The sequence below is a fragment of the Lontra canadensis genome, unplaced genomic scaffold (assembly GCF_010015895.1).
Source record: "Lontra canadensis isolate GAN:19392208 unplaced genomic scaffold, GSC_riverotter_1.0 scaffold72, whole genome shotgun sequence".
Classification (NCBI taxonomy): domain Eukaryota; kingdom Metazoa; phylum Chordata; class Mammalia; order Carnivora; family Mustelidae; genus Lontra; species Lontra canadensis.
Genome location: NW_022631066.1, coordinates 10,197,565 through 10,217,963, shown reverse-complemented (window position 1 = coordinate 10,217,963; position 20,399 = coordinate 10,197,565). Strand labels below are relative to the sequence as shown.

At 40.7% G+C, this 20,399-nt stretch overlaps 1 protein-coding gene across 3 annotated transcripts in view; it reads right to left on the bottom strand.

Moving 5' to 3' along the window:
* Positions 1-14,673, bottom strand: part of FRMD4A (FERM domain containing 4A) — a 609,192-nt gene extending 594,519 nt beyond the window's left edge. Inside the window, exons 1-2 of one of the 3 annotated variants that reach the window (XM_032880949.1) lie at positions 14,575-14,673; positions 13,769-13,880 (exon numbers count right to left, since the gene is read on the bottom strand). In XM_032880949.1, the coding sequence (XP_032736840.1) occupies positions 13,769-13,880; positions 14,575-14,636 (174 nt within the window). In that variant the 5' untranslated portion in view covers positions 14,637-14,673. Of the gene's footprint in view, positions 1-13,768; positions 13,881-14,325 lie in introns of all 3 variants that reach the window. The other 2 variants (XM_032880947.1, XM_032880950.1) reach the window with 2 other exon arrangements.
* Positions 14,674-20,399: the final 5,726 nt, after the last annotated feature.

Genomic DNA, 20,399 nt, shown 5'->3' with positions numbered 1-20,399 from the left:
CCGTTCCCACTGAGCCACCATTAGCTCAAGCCCATGTTATTGCTGGCCTGGATGACTTCTGTATCTTCTTAAACAGGTTCTCCTCAGATCATCCCTTCTTTGAATCGATTCTCCATATTACCTGGATAGTGATATTTCTGCATCCCAATGCTGATCATGTCATTTCCTGCTTCAAATCATTAATGCCTATTAGTAAGTTCATGACAAAGTTCAAACTCATTTATTCAGAGAACAGTTTGGGTCTGCTCCTAGCTAGGATTTTGTCCTCCTCTCCTCTATTCTTTTTTATCTTCCCTATTCAAAAATGTTACATAGTTATTGGAATACATAACTCTCTCATTTGCATTTGTGTATGTTTTCCCTGTAGCTGGAACTCCCTACCATCATCTACCTATCCACCTCTAATCCGTCAAATCTCACCTGAAACAACAGTGCCATGTAGAGATTCTTGCTCTGTGCTCTCGCACTCTATAGCACTTTGATGTCTTCTTTGTCATAACATTTATCTCACTGTGTTGGAACTCTTTGTTTATTGGGGCCTTTCCAACTGAACTCCAAACTTCTTGAGAGCAGGGACCAGGTGGTATTTACACACATGTCTACATATCCCCATTATGCTTCCATAATTTCTCTCTGATTGCAACCTCCCATAAATGACTTTTTAAAAAAGAAGAGAAGGGGATGAGAGGAGAGGAGAGGAGAGGAGAGGAGGGAAGGGAAGCTTCAAACTGTCCTGCCCTCAGTGTTTCATGCCTTTGGAGTGTGTATTAAAAAGGCTGCTTTGTTCAGTAATTGTGGGGAATGGGGAGGAAACAAATAGTTCCCGATACAGGTAATGTTCATGTTCCCAATTGTAGCAGCATATGGCATTAGTTGTAATGGCCTAACATAAAGCATTCCCAGACAATATTAATGACCAACTAGGTTAATGACCGAAGACTAAGCCTCAGGCCATGAACACATTCTCCTTGTCATTAATCCCTGGAAAATGACCTCAGCTGTGTTCATTACAGCTCAATTATGCTCACACTCCTCACAAGGAAAGAAGCATTTCAGCCTAATACCAAGCTATGTCCCTTCTTTTACTTTGACACACGGGCAATAAAGATACAAAACAAATTATGAGTCCAAACACTAGGCATGGAAAGGAAGCAACACTACAGTTTATTAACTCCCAATCATCAGCTGGAACTAAACCAGAGAAACTCTGAGGTCACAGAGAAGGCAGATCTGACCATTCATGATTCACACCTTCTCTGGGTGTTCTTTTTTTTTTTTTTAAGATTTTGTTTATTTATTTATTTGACAGAGAAGAGAGATCACAAGTAGGCAGAGAGTCAGGGGGAAGCAGGCTCCCCGCCAAGCAGAGAGCCCAATGCAGGGCTCGATCCCAAGACCCTGAGATCATGACCTGAACCCAAGGTAGAGGCTTAACCCACTGAGCCACCCAGGTGCCCCTCTGGTGTTCTTTGAAGGCATAACTGAGAAACACTAAACATGTTACTTCTTAGATGTTTAGAATTTGAATAAAAATCTAAAAACTCAAAGGTAACTTTCTGCCAATAGGCAAAAATATTAAAACTGGGATTCTTCCAATACCAACTTATCATTCAATCAATAATTATGGAATGCTTCCTCTGAGCAAAGTTCCATAGCCAAGTTGTGAAAAATTCGAAAAGGATAAGACCCTTAAAGTCCATGAAATTAAATTACACAGAATGAACACCCATTGTGGTGGCTTTAAACATATCATAAAATATGTTAGTACCCTTTCACCAACAGGTGGGGTCTAAATCCTCTCCCTTTCCATCTAGCCTTAGTGACTTGTTTGTAACAAAGAAAATGCATAGAAGCAAGTCTATGTGACTTCTGAGGCTACCTCACAAAAGGTCATACAGCTTTACCCGGTAGCTCAGATACTTGGTTTTGGGCCCTAAGCTACCATGTAAGCTGTCTAGCTTCCTCAAAGCAGCCATATTGTGAGAAAGCCCAGGTCATGTGGAGTTTTCCTATGTAAGTGCTGTGGTCCAGCTGACTGCAACACCCAGCACCAGCCACATCAGTGCAAATGCCTCCATGAGATTTCAGACTCCAGCTGTCATGTCATCCCAGACTTTCACTCTTCTCAGGTGAGGCTCCACACATTATAGAGCAAAGACAAGCCATTCTCACTGCCACCTGTTGCAAGTCCTGACCCACATAACTGGTGAGCCTAACAAAATGGTTGTTTTAAGTCACAGAGTATAGAGTAGTTCCTATGCAGCAGTAAGTAGTAAGTAGAACACACACCCAACAGATAATGGTGCTTGGCAAGAGGTGACATGTGCACATTCCCAGCCCAGTTGTGCCCTACAAGAACATGGGAGGAGGTACAGTTATCTAATGAAACTGCATTTAACCTGCATCTAGTGAAAAATCTCTGAGGCTGCTTCAGTTAGGCCATGTGGTACATTTAATGTGAAGAAAATTAATGCCCAAGTCAAAGTAATACTGACCTGGTACAAATGTGGCCTGTATCACAAGATAATATGAACTCTTTCTGACCATGGCTTCTAGAACACCCCTTGCACAGGTGTAGTCTTCTGTTCTTTTCTCCACACAGTCTTTCTTCAGGATTCCTGGGTTCCTAGTCTCATTCTCAGATCTGCCCCCCCAAATCTAATCACTGACCTAAGTGACCATGATCTCCAACTGCCCATCAACCATCTCTGCTAGGAAATCTCATTATTTCTTTAATGCCTTTAACTTGGTGGTCCTACATTAACTGCAGCCCTTTCAACTGCAAATTGTATTTCCCACCCTGATGCTGTTCCTGTACCATTCCCTACAGCTCCGAGATCCAACACTCTGTAATCCTGGCTGGCTCCTCCCTGTGCCTGGGCCCCACTAGCAATCTATCCTATGGTCTTGATGATACTGCCTTCAGAACATCCCTTGAATTCATCCACTTTCCTCTTTTCCCACAGCCACCACAATGCTGCCTCTTCACCTTCCACCTGAGTTAATCCATTTGACCAAACTGAACAGCCATTCTTCCTCCCATCTCCCCAGTGCACCTTGAGTACAATCACCAGATTAAACTTCCCAACCCCCACACTAGCTAAGTCAGTCCCCATCCAAGAACGAAAAGTCTCATAAATTCCCGTGGCTCCAATCCAGGTACTCATGGGACCATTGCAATGTCTTCCCTCATTTAGTCCTAACTTGCTCCACCTGAAGTCCTCACTTCCATAATGCAAATCCTCTCCTGCCAATCCCTCCTTCCCACCCCCACCTCTACCCTCATCTGATCCCCGCCACAGTGGTTTATTATTGTTTCCTCCTGAATCTCCCTCATTACGTTGTTCCTTTTCCCTGAAAGATACTCTCTCCCTTTCCTCCCCCACCAAAAATAAATGTACCCTAAACTAAGAATATATCCAAAGGAAATGAAAACAGGATCTCTAAGAGATACATATATATTCTCATGTTTATTGCAGCATTACTCACAATAGCCAAGACATTGGCTAACCACAACAACCTAAGACATTGACTAACCAAGATGATCTAACTGCCCATTTATGCGTGAATGAATAAACCAGATCTCTCTCTCTCTCTCTCTCTTTCTCTCTCTCTCTAACACACACATACACACACACAACAGAGTATTACTCAGCCACAAGAAAGAAGGAAATTCTGCCACTTGTGATAAAATGGGTGGATAGGGGTGCCTGGGTGGCTCAGTGGGTTAAAGCCTCTGTCTTCGGCTCAGGTCATGATCCCAGCGTCCTGGGATCGAGCCCCCGAATTGGGGCTCTCTTCTCAGCAGGGAGCCTGCTTCCCTTCCTCTCTCTCTGCCTGCCTCTCTGCCTACTTGTGATCTGTCTGTCAAATAAATAAATAAAATCTTAAAAAAAAAAAAAAATGGGTGGATATTGGGGACATATTCCTAAGTGAAAAAAGTCAGAGAAAGACAAATACTGTATGATATCATTTATATGTGGAATCTTAAAAAGTGAAACTTACAGAAAACAGAGAGTAGAATGGTAGTTACTAGGGACTGACAGTGGGGTAAATGGGGAAATATCGGTCAAAGGTACAAACCTGCAGTTAGAAGATGAACAAGTTCTGGGGATCTAAACTAATCTAATCTAATCTAATTTGAGTGACTAGAGTTAAAGACACTGTATTATATACTTGAAAGTTACCAAGAGAGTAAATTTTAGATTTCTTTGCACAAAAAAAGAAATGGTAAATATGTGCCTCATGGAGGTGATAGCTAATGTTAAGGTGGTAATCATACTGCAATATGTCAGTGTAATAAATCAATATGCTGTACACCTTCAACTTACCCATTGTATATGTCAATCACATCAGTACAGGTGGAAATCTGCACCTTTCAACTGGCTTAATGTCCTTTTCCTCCACAGACCCTGTCATAACTAGATCTCTAGGTCTCCCTCCCCTATCCCTTCCAGACCACTCCTCTGAATTCCTTTCTACACACTGTTGTTACCATGCCCTATAATGTGGGGGCCCATTTTCTTTCACAAGGTCATGAGGTATTACTTCAGTGTTTCCTTTATGTATAGTTCTTTTGTGATATGTAAGCTCTGGAGCAAGACCCGTGTGTCTTAGGATGGTCCTGTGTTAAGCGGCCAGAAATAATTAAGCAATACTTTAATTTACTGAATGTATTGAGTACAGTGCAAGGTACTGGGATGCAATAAACTCCTGCAGATCCTATGGCTTCTACCTTGATTGGAATGTCCTGCCCACAACTTTCCACCACTATCTCTCTTGCCAGTCACCCTCCAGTTTCTTCAGAGAAGGCTCCCTTGATCACCCACTTTAAAGCTGTCACTCAAGCATTTTCTCCCCATCATCATTTAGAATTTGCTCTAGAGCAATGACCACTCCCTGATATTTCTGTGTGTTTTTAGTGTACTTACTTTTTTTTTTTAATTTCTCCCCAGGTAAGTTAAAGGACATCAAAAACCTTGTCTGTCTTGTTCACTTTATTATATCCGTCATGTTAAAATAGTGTCCAGAAGATAGTAGGTGCTCAATAAATATTTGCTGAATGAATGGGCAAGAAATACTCTATATTGTTGATGTGCTCACATTCTATTAAGGAAAACAGGTACAAAAGTCAAATATCATATAGTAGTGTTAGCAATAAGTGAAATGATAGAAAATATAAATAGAAATGAAATGAAGGAAGAAGTGAGGAAGTGGAAAGAGCACATTCAAAAGTACACAGGCTTGAACCAACATGGTATTTCTGTGGGGCAGGGGCCAGCTTGGTCTTTCTGGGGGGCAGGAACAGCCCAACACTACAAAGGCACCAATTCTCAGGAGTGGTGGGAGATACAGCAGGGCATGGAGTTAGATAGGGAGGCAGAGGTTGGAGGTGAAGTGACTAATATGTATGTTAAAAAGCTTGATCACTCTGTAGTGTATACAGATATCAAGTTATAATTTTGTACATCTGAAACTTATATACTATTATATGACAATTTTACCTCAATTAAAAAAATAAAAAGCTTGGGGCACCTAGGTGGCACAGTGGGTTAAAGCCTTGCCTTTGGCTCAGGTTATAATCTCAGGGTCCTGGGATCAAGCCCCGAATCAGGCTCTCTGCTCAGCAGGGAGCCTGCTTCCCTCTCACTCTCTGCCTGCCTCTCTGCCTACTTGTGATCTCTCTGTCAAATAAATAAGTAAAATCTTTAAAAAATAAAATAAAATAAATTAAAAAATAAAAAGCTTGAGCTTTATTCCATGTATAATCAAGTATAATCAGGATTTTAGACCTTCATTCTAGAAGAAAATAATAGATCTAATTGGTAGCAAAATCAGAATTCATTTTATAAGTATCACTCTGGAAAATATACAGAGGATGGACATAGGGAAAAGAGAACAGAAGCAGAGATCCACATGGAAGAGATTGTAAACTTGATCTAGACAGGGAGAGGAGCATGGGCAAGAGGGGCCAGATTACAGAGGAACGAGGGAGCAGAGACAACAGAACCTGGAGATAACTGGACAAGGTGGATGAGGAAGAAGGAGGAATCAATGGTGAATTCTCAGATGACAGGCAAATGGTATTACCACCAATGAAAGACATGCAGACCAAGAAGAAGGTCACAATTTCTCTATGGGGTGAATTGAGTTTGAGGCATCTATGGGACAAACAGGAGGATAAACCTGATAAGCATTTGGATTGCTAGTCATGAGAAACCTGGGGGCAAGGCCTGAGCCAAAGACATGATTAGGGAGTCATGAGTGTACAGATGAGAGTTAAAACCATGCCATGACATTGCTTGGGGAGTGGAACTTGATCTACTGCTCAGGAAATGGCTTCTCCAGGTCTGGATTGAGAGACTAACCTTTCAATGTCCAGGATTATAAAAAGCACTCATTAGTAGGAAACATGGGTGGCAGGCCAATGTTACCTTGACATTGGAATTTAGTCTTCTTATACTGTATATACACCATGGTTTTAGTCAAGCATGTTTCCAGGACCTTTGATTATGACCAGGCTAAATACCATATGTTCCATTTGACTTCCTATTTTGGCATAGAATTCAATGAGATAATGTTACCTGCATTAGTAACATATGCTCTCCAAATGACTATTAAGCTTTGCGAAGCAGCCAGACAATTAATTTTTAGCAGAGATGCACTAATAGCCACCCAATCATGTATAAGCAGCCTGAATGGCATGCATTTTGCATTTGCCAGAGAGAACATATTGCAGCCCATATTTCAATCGTCTTCCCTCAGAGGTTAAGAAAATTTTGTTAGTTAGTCAAGACAGGAATGCAAATTTAAATTTGCTCATGATTGGAACAGTTCACCTGATCCTAGGAGCATCCGTTTTTTCTAAAACAACTGTCTGATTGTTCAAAGTGGTCACTAACTGTTCAGACACTGGGATGCAGAGAGGTTTGGGCAACTTCTCCTTTTAGATTGACTGTGGCTCATTCAGGAATCCAATGAGATGAGTTTGGGTGGATGGTAGTTTCATATCATGTTAACATAACATCAACAATTACTAATACTGACTGCATATTTACTTTGATCCAGGAACAGTGCTAAGTACTTTACCTGCATATCTCATTGAATTATCCCAAATCTTACATGGTAGCTATTATTATCCCACTTTACAAATGGTGAGACATTTTCAATCTAGAATAAACTAGATAATCGGGCTTTTCCATTTATATTTATTTTGAGGGAAACTGAATCAACGATTTAGGGTTCACTGATGCTTTACCCACCTGACCAGTTTTATAGGAGCCCTGTAATGGTATACAAGCTGTAAAGACCACTAATGAGCATCTGTTGTGTTTACCTTGCTAGGATTCATTCCTCCTTGCTCTTTTCCTTCTGGAACTCTTAAGAGCTCTTTTTCCAATCAAGTAAAAGAGCTTTTTTCCTTCTGGAACCTTGCCTTCCCACTCCCTGTTGACTCAGGTGGAGTTATCAGCCAACTGACACACCTCCTTTCTCCTCACAAATCTAGACATAGAAGCCAACCTGCTGGGTCAGAGAACCCATCTCTGGACCAAGTGACTGGCCAAGAGCAAAACCTATTACCCAACAGGGCCAAACAGATGTTAAGAAATGACTTTGTAAGGAAAGTCCTGCTCTTTTATCTGGACCCACTAGCTCCAAGGACAAGTAATCCTGGAGCTGCTAGAAGAAAGAATCTGCTAGAGCCTAAAGACATGGAGAGAGGCAGGGAAACAGGGTCTGAACTCTGTCACCCAAAGTCCTCAGTCTAGCTTCTCCTGGAACCACTTCCATCCCTGGACTCCCCATTTACATCAGTCAATACATTTCCCCTCCATGTTAAAATTGGTGTGAGTTGAAATCTGTCACTTAAAACTAGAAAGACATAAAATGAAATAAAAATATAGTCAGCAAAAAATTATCTGAGAGAGGGAGTATGACTCATTGATTTTAAATTTCACCCTCTGAGACAGATAAATTTGTACAATACACACTAACTACAAATATTATTAATATCAAGATTTCAGACATACTCATTAGGAAATTTCACTTTAGAAGATAGAAAATTCAGTTTAAGAAGGATTTTGCCTACTGACTTAGATAGAACAGTTACATAAACATTTTCTGGGGATGTTTTGACAATCGACCAACTTTAAATAAACAATAAAGGTAAATGATACTAAGAACCCATCCTACTATAGACCTGAACATCCAGGACCCCTGTCTGGATCCCACTCTGTTCACAGTGCTTTAGATGGCTATGCCCTGTATTAACACATAATTATTATCCTTTGAATTTCCACAAAGGTGGTCAATATTACATTTTCATATGTATGAGCTAACCATTATGGAAACCATTACAATTAGCCAAGTCATCTTGGGCAAGCCATTTACTATTTCTGGATCTCAGCTTGATGTTATAATAGAAAGATATAGTATCTGTCCTGACAGCATGCACAAAAGCACTTTGAAAAATATAAGGATTATTATTATTAACTCAAGAGCAAGATTCCCCAAGACAGACTTTAATTTTATCCTATGCGTTTTGCCTTTTGTAATCTGGAGAAAAATCCATGGTCTTAGTAGAAACTCCAAATAGATACCTGCCACAGGTCAATTTTAGAGGAAAATGAGGTTCTAGCTATACAACTAGGACCTTGGTCACACCCTTAACCTGCTTTTCTGCCCATGTAAGACTTGTCACCTCTAGGAACTCTGTCCAAACCAGTCTACTTTCTAACTCCCAACAAAGCCTGGACTCCATCCTAATTCGTTCACTCATCTCACCTCAGATTCACTCTCATCTACCCTTTAACATGTTACTAAACTTGAACCAGTTTCCCCACTCTGATAGGGAGTGCTACCGCAGGGCTTATTTGGTTACGGATTATGCACTGTCTTATTGCAGTTCTCATGTGACTCTCTAAAGTTGTCCTATAAATTCCTTGTTGTTATAATTTCCATGTCTCTACCTTGTCTTTCCAATTAGTTTTTAAGTTCGCTAAAGCTAGTGACTGCCTTGTATTCTTCCTACACAGAGTACATACTCAGCAAGTATTTGTTGGTTGATTAATAAAGAAAATTTCCAAATGAGGAAAATATTTTAGGAAAGAAGAATCAATAATAAAATGAAATGAAATGAAACTAGAGAGATAAAGTTTTATAAGAACAGATTATCAACTGGAATCTATTCAAAACAGACCAGAGATCTAGTCTATTCATAGTCTACTCAAAGGAATCCCAGAAATCAGAAATCAAATTTTTAGAAATGGAAAGAATCTTCAAGATAATTTAATTCACATCCTTCGTTCACTGAGAATAATCACTCACTAATTTCTCTGACTTATCAATGGAAATTTTTACATATTTAATTTTGCTATTATAAAACTTGACTCTTGGCATTTTTCTTAGAAACAGAGTCCAAGAGAATGTAACCTTGAGAACACGGGAAGTCTCATAGATATAAAAATATTTCTTTTTCTTAGAATCAAACCAGATGTCTTGAGCCAAATGTATGGTATCACCTTTTAATTTAAATTACCATGGAAAAGAATAAAGATAAATAAGAAAACATCACTACTCACCTAAAAATGTGTACAGTGCAGAGTGGCTCAGAAGTAAGACCCCCCTGAGGGGCTAAATCCAAAGTGTTAGAAGATCCTGGTGGTCAAGTTCTTGAGCTTTGACATGGTATCAAAGAAAGCCTTGGGTTGAGCATCAGAAACCCTAATTTTGAGATTTTGCTCCATCAATTTCAGTTGTGTGACCACTGACAGTTTTTCAGATTCTGATTATCAAAAATTTCTGTCTTAAAACCAGGATTGTTGAAGGGATTAAGTGAGATAATATATGTCAAGATAATTTATAGAAAAGCATAATTTGCATTAAATTGCCTGGCTAGCTAAGTTACATTAAAAATATTTTAATCTAGCTGTCTGAGCTTTCAGAATCTAAAAGCCAAACATCCTAATACCACCTCTGTAGCCTCTTGGTTATACATCTCTAAGCTATCATTAGAGAAATGATCAACAAGTCCCTGGCTCTAGCACATTCCAACCCTTAAAGAGTTCCCTAAACTCATGTGATTTCAGCAAAAGACACATAGCCAAGAGCTTCCTGCTCTATAATTAGTCACATCAGGCTGGAGGTTCCCCACAATGTGGTGAACACAACACTGTCTTTTCTTGCTTCTCAAGATTTCTGCAAAGATGGAGGAGGCAGGCTTTTCAATGGCCTGTTAGGTGGTCTTTACCACCTGCACCTGTCCTCGCTCTGAATCCACCCTTCCTTGGTTGTTTGAGGACCTCCATCTTGCATAGATGCTCCTCTTCCTCCCACCCTGACTCTTCATTGGAAGAATCAGTGAAATCCACCCACCTCAAGACAGTCAGCATCTGATTACAACCCAGGCGCCCTTCCAGATGCCCCACAACCTGCACCAGCTTAGAAAGTTACCTTATGTACTTTCCAAAAGTCACCTGCTCTTGTGCAACAGAATAAATTAGGCTCCCATGGGATAGGACTCCAGACAGCAGAGTGTGAACAAAACCAGATGATCCCCTCTTCCAGCAAATAATATCAAACACTTTTTCTGGCATAAAAGCCATACAGATGGGAACAATTCCACCATCTTTTTAAAAATTAATTATTTTTTATTAATATACAATGTATTATTTGCTGTTAATCGTCAGGCTTACACATTTCACAGCATTCACCATAGCACATACCCTCCCCAATGTCCATAACCCAACCACCCTCTCCATACTCCACTCCCCCCATTAACCGTCAGTTTGTTTTGTGAGATTGAGAGTCTCTTATGGTTTGTCTCCCTCCCAATCCCATCTTGTTTCATTTTTTTCCTTCTCTACCTCCCAAACCTCCCACCCTTCCTCTCAAATTCCTCATATCAGGGAGATCATATGGTAACTGTCTTTCTCTAATTGACTTATTTAGCTCAGCATAATACCCTCTAGTTCCATTCACGTCATTGCAAATGGCAAGATTTCATTTCTTTTGATGGCTGCATAGTATTCCATTGTATATATATCTTAAAAGCAACACTGTCATAGGGTACAAATAAGACATAACGCTGAATAAAGCATTAGAGTTGCCTCTGTTCTAGACATATTCCTAGAGGTCTTATATTATGTTTAACAGAGCTTAAAGGGACCCTACAGATGAGCATGGCCCCCCAAGTAAGCAAGTGCCACAACTAAAGCTCAGTGAAAGGATCACCTAGCTCACTCAGGATCGCCCAGTGAGTGGCAAAGCTGGAAACAGAGCACAGGGATCTCCAATTACAGATATGTTGCCACCTGCATAACCAAATTAACCTGTTCTGCCCTGAATCATTTATAGTTTACACTGAATATAATGTCTGGTTGCCTCCTTATTCAAAACCAAGAGGTGTGGTCAACTGCTCTCCCCGAGTTCCCTACAGCCCAAAGACTCCACAGCATAAAATTGTAGAATTGCAATCAAGCCACCTGATAGTCACCTCTCCCCTAACTGGGTGTTTATGAGCTCTCACTCTGACCCTTATACTATGCTACTTTCTTCAGTCAGCAGGCACACCATCAATACTGAGACTGACTGGCTGATTGATTAGCTAATAAATAATAATGTTTACAGTTTCCTTACTGAACTCACAGCCAAAGCAACTCTGCTAAATTGCTTCTCTTCCTCCTTTCTTCCCTGTTGACTTGCTTATACATTTTGAGACTCGTCATGTGATAGGTTGAGAAGCAATTATTTTGAGATTCACTCTTAAAAATGAAAAAAGCAACAAACGTGAAACAACACATGGGAAAATTCCCCTGAACCAGTCATGGCCCTGAAAACATGCACTGACTACGGTTATACATGGTGCTCCAAGGTTGTCCAATCTAATGGTCCATCATGGTATCGAGAGCTATTTCCCTGGCTTCTGAGAGAGACATACACGCAAACCTTTAATCTGGGCAGGAGGTAAGCATGAGGGATAGATCCAAGGGCAAAGGCTGCTGATAGACAGAAAATAAAGTCTGCTGCAGACACCTCCAGGGCAGCACCCAAAATATTTGAGAGCACCAGGAATAAGAAAGCCTGAGTGTGTGTGTGGCAGGAGCAGCTGGACCAGGATGCTGAGCTGCATTCTGTTTGGGTACTGAGGATTTATCCTTAGTGCTCCCAATAAAACAAGCACATAACTGATTGCTCAGAAGCATGGGAAAGAAATCAGAGCAGTAACCTGGAGGCAAACAGGCCCAGCTCTCCCTAAAGCTGATTTTTATGAACACATTTCTTCTCTATATTAACATAACGCAAGACTTATTTTTATTAAACAATATTAGATAATATGCATACCTGAATAGGGGCATATGTGCCTATTTTTTTTTTTTTGCAAATGACTCAGATTCCCAGTTTTCTGGAATCTCTTGGTCTTCATAGATACTGCCACTGCATCGCCTGCCACAGTCAGAAATGCTAAGATGTTTACCATCCACATACGTGACCACAGGTAGACGATGGAGGATAAAGGATCATTAGACAATACAATTATGAGGAAGGGAGAGGAGTCAGGGATAATTTCTCCAGAAAACAACTTCAATTCTTTTGAATACTTATCTCCCAGTAGAATTGGAAGTCAGCAGAAGCCCATGAGATCTCAGTCATTTTACATGGCTCTGTGGCCTAAATGACATTTGGGGTAACCAAAAACCATGATATTTACCCCTCTTAATCTGACCTAGCTCATCACTCCGGAGGCCTGTTCCCCACTGGTTCCTCTTCCAAGTGCTCTTAATAAACACATCAGGCCTCATAAAGCTGCATTTCCCCTTCTCAGTCAGAAAACAGAGATCAATATACACAGCAGAAGCACTTATGCTTTGTTTGTAAAATCTCCTGTGCAACTGTTAGAGCATTCACATACCAAGCCTGATGCGGGCTATTTCCGTCAACATTACCCTGGCCTATGGGCTACCCAGCGAGGAGGTGGGGAGCAACATGACAGTAAAAGCAAACTCTGAACCTAGATCCTAGCAAAAAGTCAATCAGAGTAAAACAAGGTGATGCCAGTGTCCCCGTTTGCTTAGATATGCTGAGTGGAGGCCTTCTTAACATGATGGAAATCAGAGAAGCTTAAAGTAGGTCAGTGGTCCACACGCTGGCAAGTGCCTGGACAAGGCCTCTGCCAGCGTCTTCCCAGCAATCACAACTGGGAGGTGAGCTCTGCAGTACAAGTGTTAAAAAAAAAGGCCACAACCTCCTCAGCTGCTTCTACAGGGAAGTCTGAGTAGACACATGGGCACCTAGAAAGACGATCTTATTCCACGATCTTATTCCGCTGCTCCGTGGGCAAAAAAAATCCACAGTTGCTAGGAGAGGTTCAAAAACAAACAAACAAACAAACAAACAAACACCATCACCTCAATTTCAATGTAAAAGGCAGTGGGACAGGATGCTGAGAAGCCAGGGGGAGGCGTTGGTGGGAATCTATTTCCAGGGGCTCCATAGCACCTGTTTGCAAGCCTATGTCTCAAAATAGCACTAAGCAACAAGTTTCTAAAATGGCAAATCTAATGCTTCTTTTCTCTGAGAGTGCTTTGTCATGGCTGATACTCTCACCCAAGGAACCATTTCAAACAAGCCTGCAGGATAAAGCAGAGGGATTTTTCGCATGTCTGCAGCTACTGCAGCAGCCCACTGTGCGGGCAGGCAGGCAAGCAGGCAGGCTGGAGAGGCTGGAGCTGGGCGCTGCCTGGGCCCCACCTCCTCCCGGAGCACTCACCATCAGCAGGCTGAGAGCAGAGTCGGGCACCAGCTGCACGGCCATGGTCTCCGATTCCCATTCACAGTCAGTTCGCCTGGGCCCTGGATGACTGCGAGGCATCCACAAATACCTACAACAAACCAGCCAGAAATCCAGACTCAGGGTGCAAAAGACTCAAGATGAAGACAGGCCACGTTTCACATGGTGGGGGGGTGGTGGAGGGGGGTGGTCAGGTGGATGTTGGGAAGAAGGGGTGGGAACAGTACTTAGGGATGAAAAAAAAAAGAATGAAAATAGGAAACTGCAGGTTATTTAAAGGTGAGCCCTTCCTAGCTTCACTAAGCTGCATGAGCACAGAAATCACATCTAACACAAATATAAAAGCTGGGAACACAGAATTTTTAACTGATACATTAGTCTAAGCAGCAACTCTTCTTTTTAACTGACAATTAAAATAAAACATTCCCTATTGCAGATAAATCAACCAACCCGAACACCACCACTACCACCCCCACCCCCCACCCCTCATTTCTCAGCAATTCTGCTGCATAAACATACTGAATGTCACAACCTACCGCTTGCAATCTGGTCAGTGTCTTCTTTTCCTGCAGAAAGGTGTGTCCCTTTTGCAAAATCAAGTATCTGGGAGTGAGAGAGCCGAGCCTGACCAAAAGCACCAGGCAGTCACTGGAGATCAGCAAATGCCCTCATCATAACCGAGTAATAAGTCAGTTATGAAATGACCCCTTCTACCATCCTTAAATCTACTTTTCCTCTCCAAGTGGACTGGCCAGCTTAGTTCCCCGTGGGGCTAACATACTTACAAGGAACATGTAATTACACTGCCTGTTCTGTGAGCGTTCTGATCTCCAAGCCTGTACCACATGTACGCAGCAGACAGGCACCCTCTACCTCTCTCCCTCCCTTCCTCCCGCCCTTCCTCCCTCCCTTCCTTTCCCTCCCATCTCTCCACCAGGCTGCCTGTTAGGAATTTTGAAGGAGCCTCTCTAGCTCAGGGAGGTACACAAGGCTAATTTGTAGCAAGAGACACTGCTTAAGACAAAAAGGCAAATTAGCCTTGAAAATCATATCATGCAGCATTTTCCTTGGAAGATGTCAATGGCAAAAAAAGAGAGGGAGGCTTGCCCAGTCTTATTATATAATGAGTGGCTGAAAAGGCTTCTTGGAGTCAAAGATTTAAGAAAATTAAACACTTTTTTTTTTTTTATGAGCACCACCCAGCTTCTATTTTCTTATGGCACACAATTATTCAACTCCATGTGGCAATTACTAATACTTCTGATAATAGTTTTCATGTTCTCTTCAGATTTCTTCCTTCACTCACCCGCTGTATTGACTCCAAAAATTCCTTGAAATTAACTGGACAGTGTGAAATGTTAAGAACACAAATCACCACTCTAAGTAAGAAACTGTGGGAGGAAATTAATCACCTTTACATGTTCCCGCAGACAAATATAGCTGTTGTCCCTCTATCATTTATATTTTAAAAGCATTTATCTGAATATCACAAAGTAAATGCTCAAAAATATTCACTGAATGAATGAAAAGATTCCCTTCTCATTGTTTATCCTGTGGCCCAATGAAGCTGAACCTTTATTCCAGGTTGTCTGATTGGATTCTAATGCTTTTGACCTCAGGAACCTCTGAGAATCTCCTGCTATCAGATGCTTGGAGATCCACAGCATGACCTCAGTCATGTGAATGTGTCCTTGAACTGAGCTCTCAGAATATTCTAGGCTTGCTGGTGAGTTTCTCAAAAGAATTTTTATTATTATAATAATCTATTATTTGACTATAATAATTTAAAGAACATATCTACAGTGTTACCTTAATCTTACAGATAGCTTTCTAAATGTATCCGACAGATAAATGCTGAGCGCCTACTATGTGCAGTGCTCTTTGATAAGCTTTGTAGAAGATGCAAAACTAAATCATACCCCTGCCCTCAAGGAGCTTTTTATCTGACAGGCACAGTGATGCCCAACAATCATATATGATACAAGACAGTATGTGATAAATACTAGAAAGTGACTTAAAAACAGTTTGGGCCGCACAGAGTAAAGAAAGTTTACTTTTGCCTTCAAGAACATGGTCATTTTTAGGCCAAAACTTGAGGAATAAGCAGAATGTCTTTTTTATGACTTGTGTTTTGTAATTCTATATGGACTATGAGCTTGTAAAACACAGAAAGCACAAGAAGTTAATATGCTACTGCAGCTGGTGGGGGTAGTGCGGGGGGAGCAGGGAGGGTGTGCCCACAGAGGGCCCACCAGGAGCAGCTCCAGGCATGCAGGGTGCAGGACACACTCAGGTAGGACGGGCAGGCCTGAGAAATCTTATGTCAACCACTGGTATGAGGCCCCAGCACACCTGTCTTTCTTTCTCTATGCTTTGCTGAACCTTTGCCTAGATTCTTTACAGAGAAGAGCCTGCGGCAGATCTCACATGTGAAGACATTACTGCGAGATGCCCTCTTAGGGCAGCAGGAGTGAAGGAGCTGGGAAGGAGGGGCAAGGAGGGGATGAGAGCAGCTACAAGGTGGTGTCTATGAGCTGCTCACAGTAGAGCTGCTCAGTCATGAGAAAAGGTTTCCAGACGGGCATGGAACGTGCCCTTGGAGACAGAGGGAGACATCAGGGAGACAGAGGGAGACATCAGGGAGACAGAGGGAATTGCTAGCCTCTTCCTGCCTATCAACTGAATCTTGCTGGTCACATTGATCCCGGAAGGCATGAACTCCCCTGCACTTCAGAGCCATGTTGTACTAGATCCTGGCATAACACACCAGAAGCAGCAGAAAGGCATGGCATCTGAAGCCAGGAATGGAAGGCGATGCCACAGACTTTGTGGGTCAGTCAGATAGGACCTTGGTGTTGGAGCTGCTGATGCTCCGTCCCTAGTGTATATTATGAAAATTGTGCCAAAGCCTACCCCACACTCTGGAGAAGTCTGCAATGGCTGGGAATGCCAGGAGTTGAAATGATAGTGATGGCACCTAGGGTCCCACCAAGCAAATAGCTAAATCCCAGGGGCTAGTTGGGAGGGGGGTGGGCAAGCAAATCTTGGGTTGTGGGGGGGGGGGGGAGATGAACTGAGTCTGGTTCTAGTGTGTCTATTTACATATATTACTCACAATGTCAAAAGTTATATCCTCAATATAACTCAAAAGTTATATCCACAATGTCAAAAGTTATATCCTCAACAATCCTCAAAGTGGTTTTTCTACTTGGGTATTCAAATTTGCATATTCATGTCTGTACTTCTAAATTGTTGTTTTTTATAACAGTTATTGACTTTCCTCTACTATCCCCTTACTAGAGAGTAAGTAACCTGACATCAGAACTAGGTATCATTTATCTCTGTGCACTCCTGTAGCTCTGAGCATCAAACTCAGAGAAAGGAGACTGTCATATCAAGTTGGGCTTTAATAAAGGTGCTAAAATGTTAAGTACAAAGAGAAAGGGGCAAGGACAGCACCCCAGCTATGGGAATAGGCAGGTAGAACACAAGTAGTTTGTAAGGAAAAGTAACAGCTGACAGAGGAGGAGGGAGCCCCAGAATTCCAGTGACAATGATGGCTCCAGAGATGCCAAAAGCTTTTAGTAGAGTTAGAGACATAGAAGTCAAAGTGGAGATAGGTGAACCATAAGAGACCCTTAACTCTAGGGAACAAACAGGGTTGTGCAGGGGAGATGGGTAGGGGGATGTGGTAACTGGATGATGGGCATTAAGGAGGACATGTGATATACTGAGCACTGAGTATTCTATGCAACTGATGAATCACTAAATTCTACTTCTGAAACTAATAATACACTGTATGTCAACTAAATTGTATTTAACTAAAAACATTTTTTAAAAAAGAAGTCAAAATACAAAGGATTATAGAGCAGTTTGTGAGAAAAAGGAGTTAATTAGTGAAAACAGACTCATCTTAAAAAACAAAAACAAAAGCAGTGAGATAAGAATCCTCTAGTTCTTTTCAAAACCTCATCCAGAAAAAAACAAAAACAAAAACAAAAAACCTCATCCAGGAGGAATCCAGATCACAGAAGGTGTGCAGGACAGCAAGCAGTATTTTCCTCTAAGGAACTAAATTTCATCTCTGGCTAGTGTTATACCCAAGAAAGACATGTCATTCCTTTCAGTATAGTTCCTCAACTGAAGGGCAGTTCAATGTCACAGCTATCAAAAGTCATTACCAGAAAAAATCATTAAAAACTTCTGTGTTTAATATGAAGCTGTTGTGAAGACACTGATCATTGCATCACTCAGAGTTGCCCATATAAATTGCCCACGTGAGAAATTTCTCTCAGCATTCAGTACCAGGAAGATGTCTGTCCCTCCTGAGGTAGCGTGAAGATGGATGGCATTATCCTTGGAATGCCTGCTGTGACATTTTACTCTTGGGAACCAGAATGCCTACTCTGTCATTTACTCTGTGCCCCAGGGCAGGTACCATGAGGCTGAGGTAAAAATCAAATACTCCTTTTGTTAAATTGCACATAGTAGGCATTCGATAACTGTTATTCCCTAGAAATCTCCTTTTCATTCTGATAATGAAAATAACAGAACTGATGACAGTTGTCACATTTGGCTGCCAGAATACCCAGGCAGATATTATCATAGTTGGCATTATTACTTCCTTGGTTTTTCTCAACCTTGTTTTCCCTTCTAATTCATAATGTATTAGTCTTATTTAGTAGGCCTTTTTGTCAGTAAGCCATCTGAAATTCTTTTTTGGAAAGAGGTAGAACATAAATCATTCTTTAATGTATAAACTGCTCTCAAATAAATTTGGCACACTGTGAAACATTTTGCAGCTACTAAAATGGCAATTATGAAAACTATTTAGGAAATATGGGAACTGTCTATCTGAGCTACAGTGTTTATTTCACCATAAAATGATACATATACTTTAATTGCAATCATGTAAATATTTATATTTAAGAACACATGAAGTAACTTTTGATTTCAGCTAAGATGAGTAAAAGGGACAAAGTGTATACTCCTACTTGAAAAAAAAATGGGCAAAATATACACACCAATACTTTTCAAGACACTGGACACAGAACAACAAAGGACAATGATAAAATAATCCCAGACTATTGAATTCAGAGTGTTTCCGGGCCACGGAACAGAGGGAAAAACCCAGGTGCAATCAAGTGGATTCCCTAAATTGAGGGAGAACCAATGAGTCAGAATCCAGAGTCAGGGGAGACCAAGATGGATAGAATTCATAGGGCAGAGCACCAACGAGGACGGTAGTATAAGGAGAAGGAGAGAACTTCAGAGCTCTCTCATTTGAGCATTTAGTTGGCTACTAATCACCACATACACAAGAAGAAACTATCTGAAGTTGTGGAAAGAACCACCTAACATAATTAAAAAGACTGGTGACTTGTGCTCACATAGAGCCAGGAATAGCACCTGTTCACACCAGCCAGACCGGAAAGCCTCACAGATTCATGGTGCATTAGATAGGATGCTCAGAAGGTTATTGCCTAAGGCGTGAGGAATAATTAGCACTAGATTGATCACTCCCCTATGTCTGCCTAACAAATGTGAAAACCAAGATCCTGAAAGGATCAAACCGTTTCCAAGTAACTTAATTGTGTTCCAAAACAATGTTAAAGAAAATTTATAGAAATACAAATATATCCAGCATCCAACATGGTAAAATTTACAAGGTCTGGCATCAAATAAAAATTAGATATGGTATCAGGTACAGAAAACAGTAGGAAAATATGACCACTAAATTCAGGACAAATCAAGCAAAATCATCCAGATCTAACGGATTTTTGAATTAGCAGAAAAGAACATTAAAACAATTATTATACTTTTACACAGTATGTTCAAAAAGTTAAGTAGAGATATGACAGATATTAAAAAAAAAAAAAATCTGAACTTCCAGAGATTAAAAGCTACAATGTCAAACATGGAAAAAAAAAAAAAAAACCAACCAACACATTTGTTGGGATTAATGGAGATTAGACTATAATTACAGAAGAAAAACTTAGTGAACTTGAAAACATAGAAACTATTCCAAATGACACAAAGATTAAAAATGTTTTCATTAACAAAAATAAAAATAAAATACCTGCAAGTGGTGGAACAACTTCAAGCAGCCTAACGTACAACGTAATCTGTATCCCTGAAGAAAGAGTGACACACACATATTTGAAGAAATAAAGGCCAAATTTCCCCCAAATTATACACTGAACAAATTATAAGGAAAAGGCACATCATAATGAAATTGTTCAGTATCAGTGATAAAGGAAATATTTTGAAAACAACCAGAGGGGGATAAATAAATATATCACACACCAGGGGACAAAGATAAGGATGACAACAGATTTCTTATTGGAACTAATGTAATCAAGAAGACAGTTCGAGAACATCCTTTAAATATTTTGAAGGAAAAACTATCATCAATCTAGGATTCCAAATCTGACAAAAATATCTTTAAAAAATAAAAGCAAGATAAAGACTTTTTTTCAGACATACAAAGTAAATAAAAGGCAAACAGGTTGGAAAGGAAGAGGAAAAACTTCCCACAAAGAAAATTCCAGGCTCAAGGGCTTCAGTGGCAAGCTCTAGTAAATATTTAAGGAAGAAATAATACCGAGTC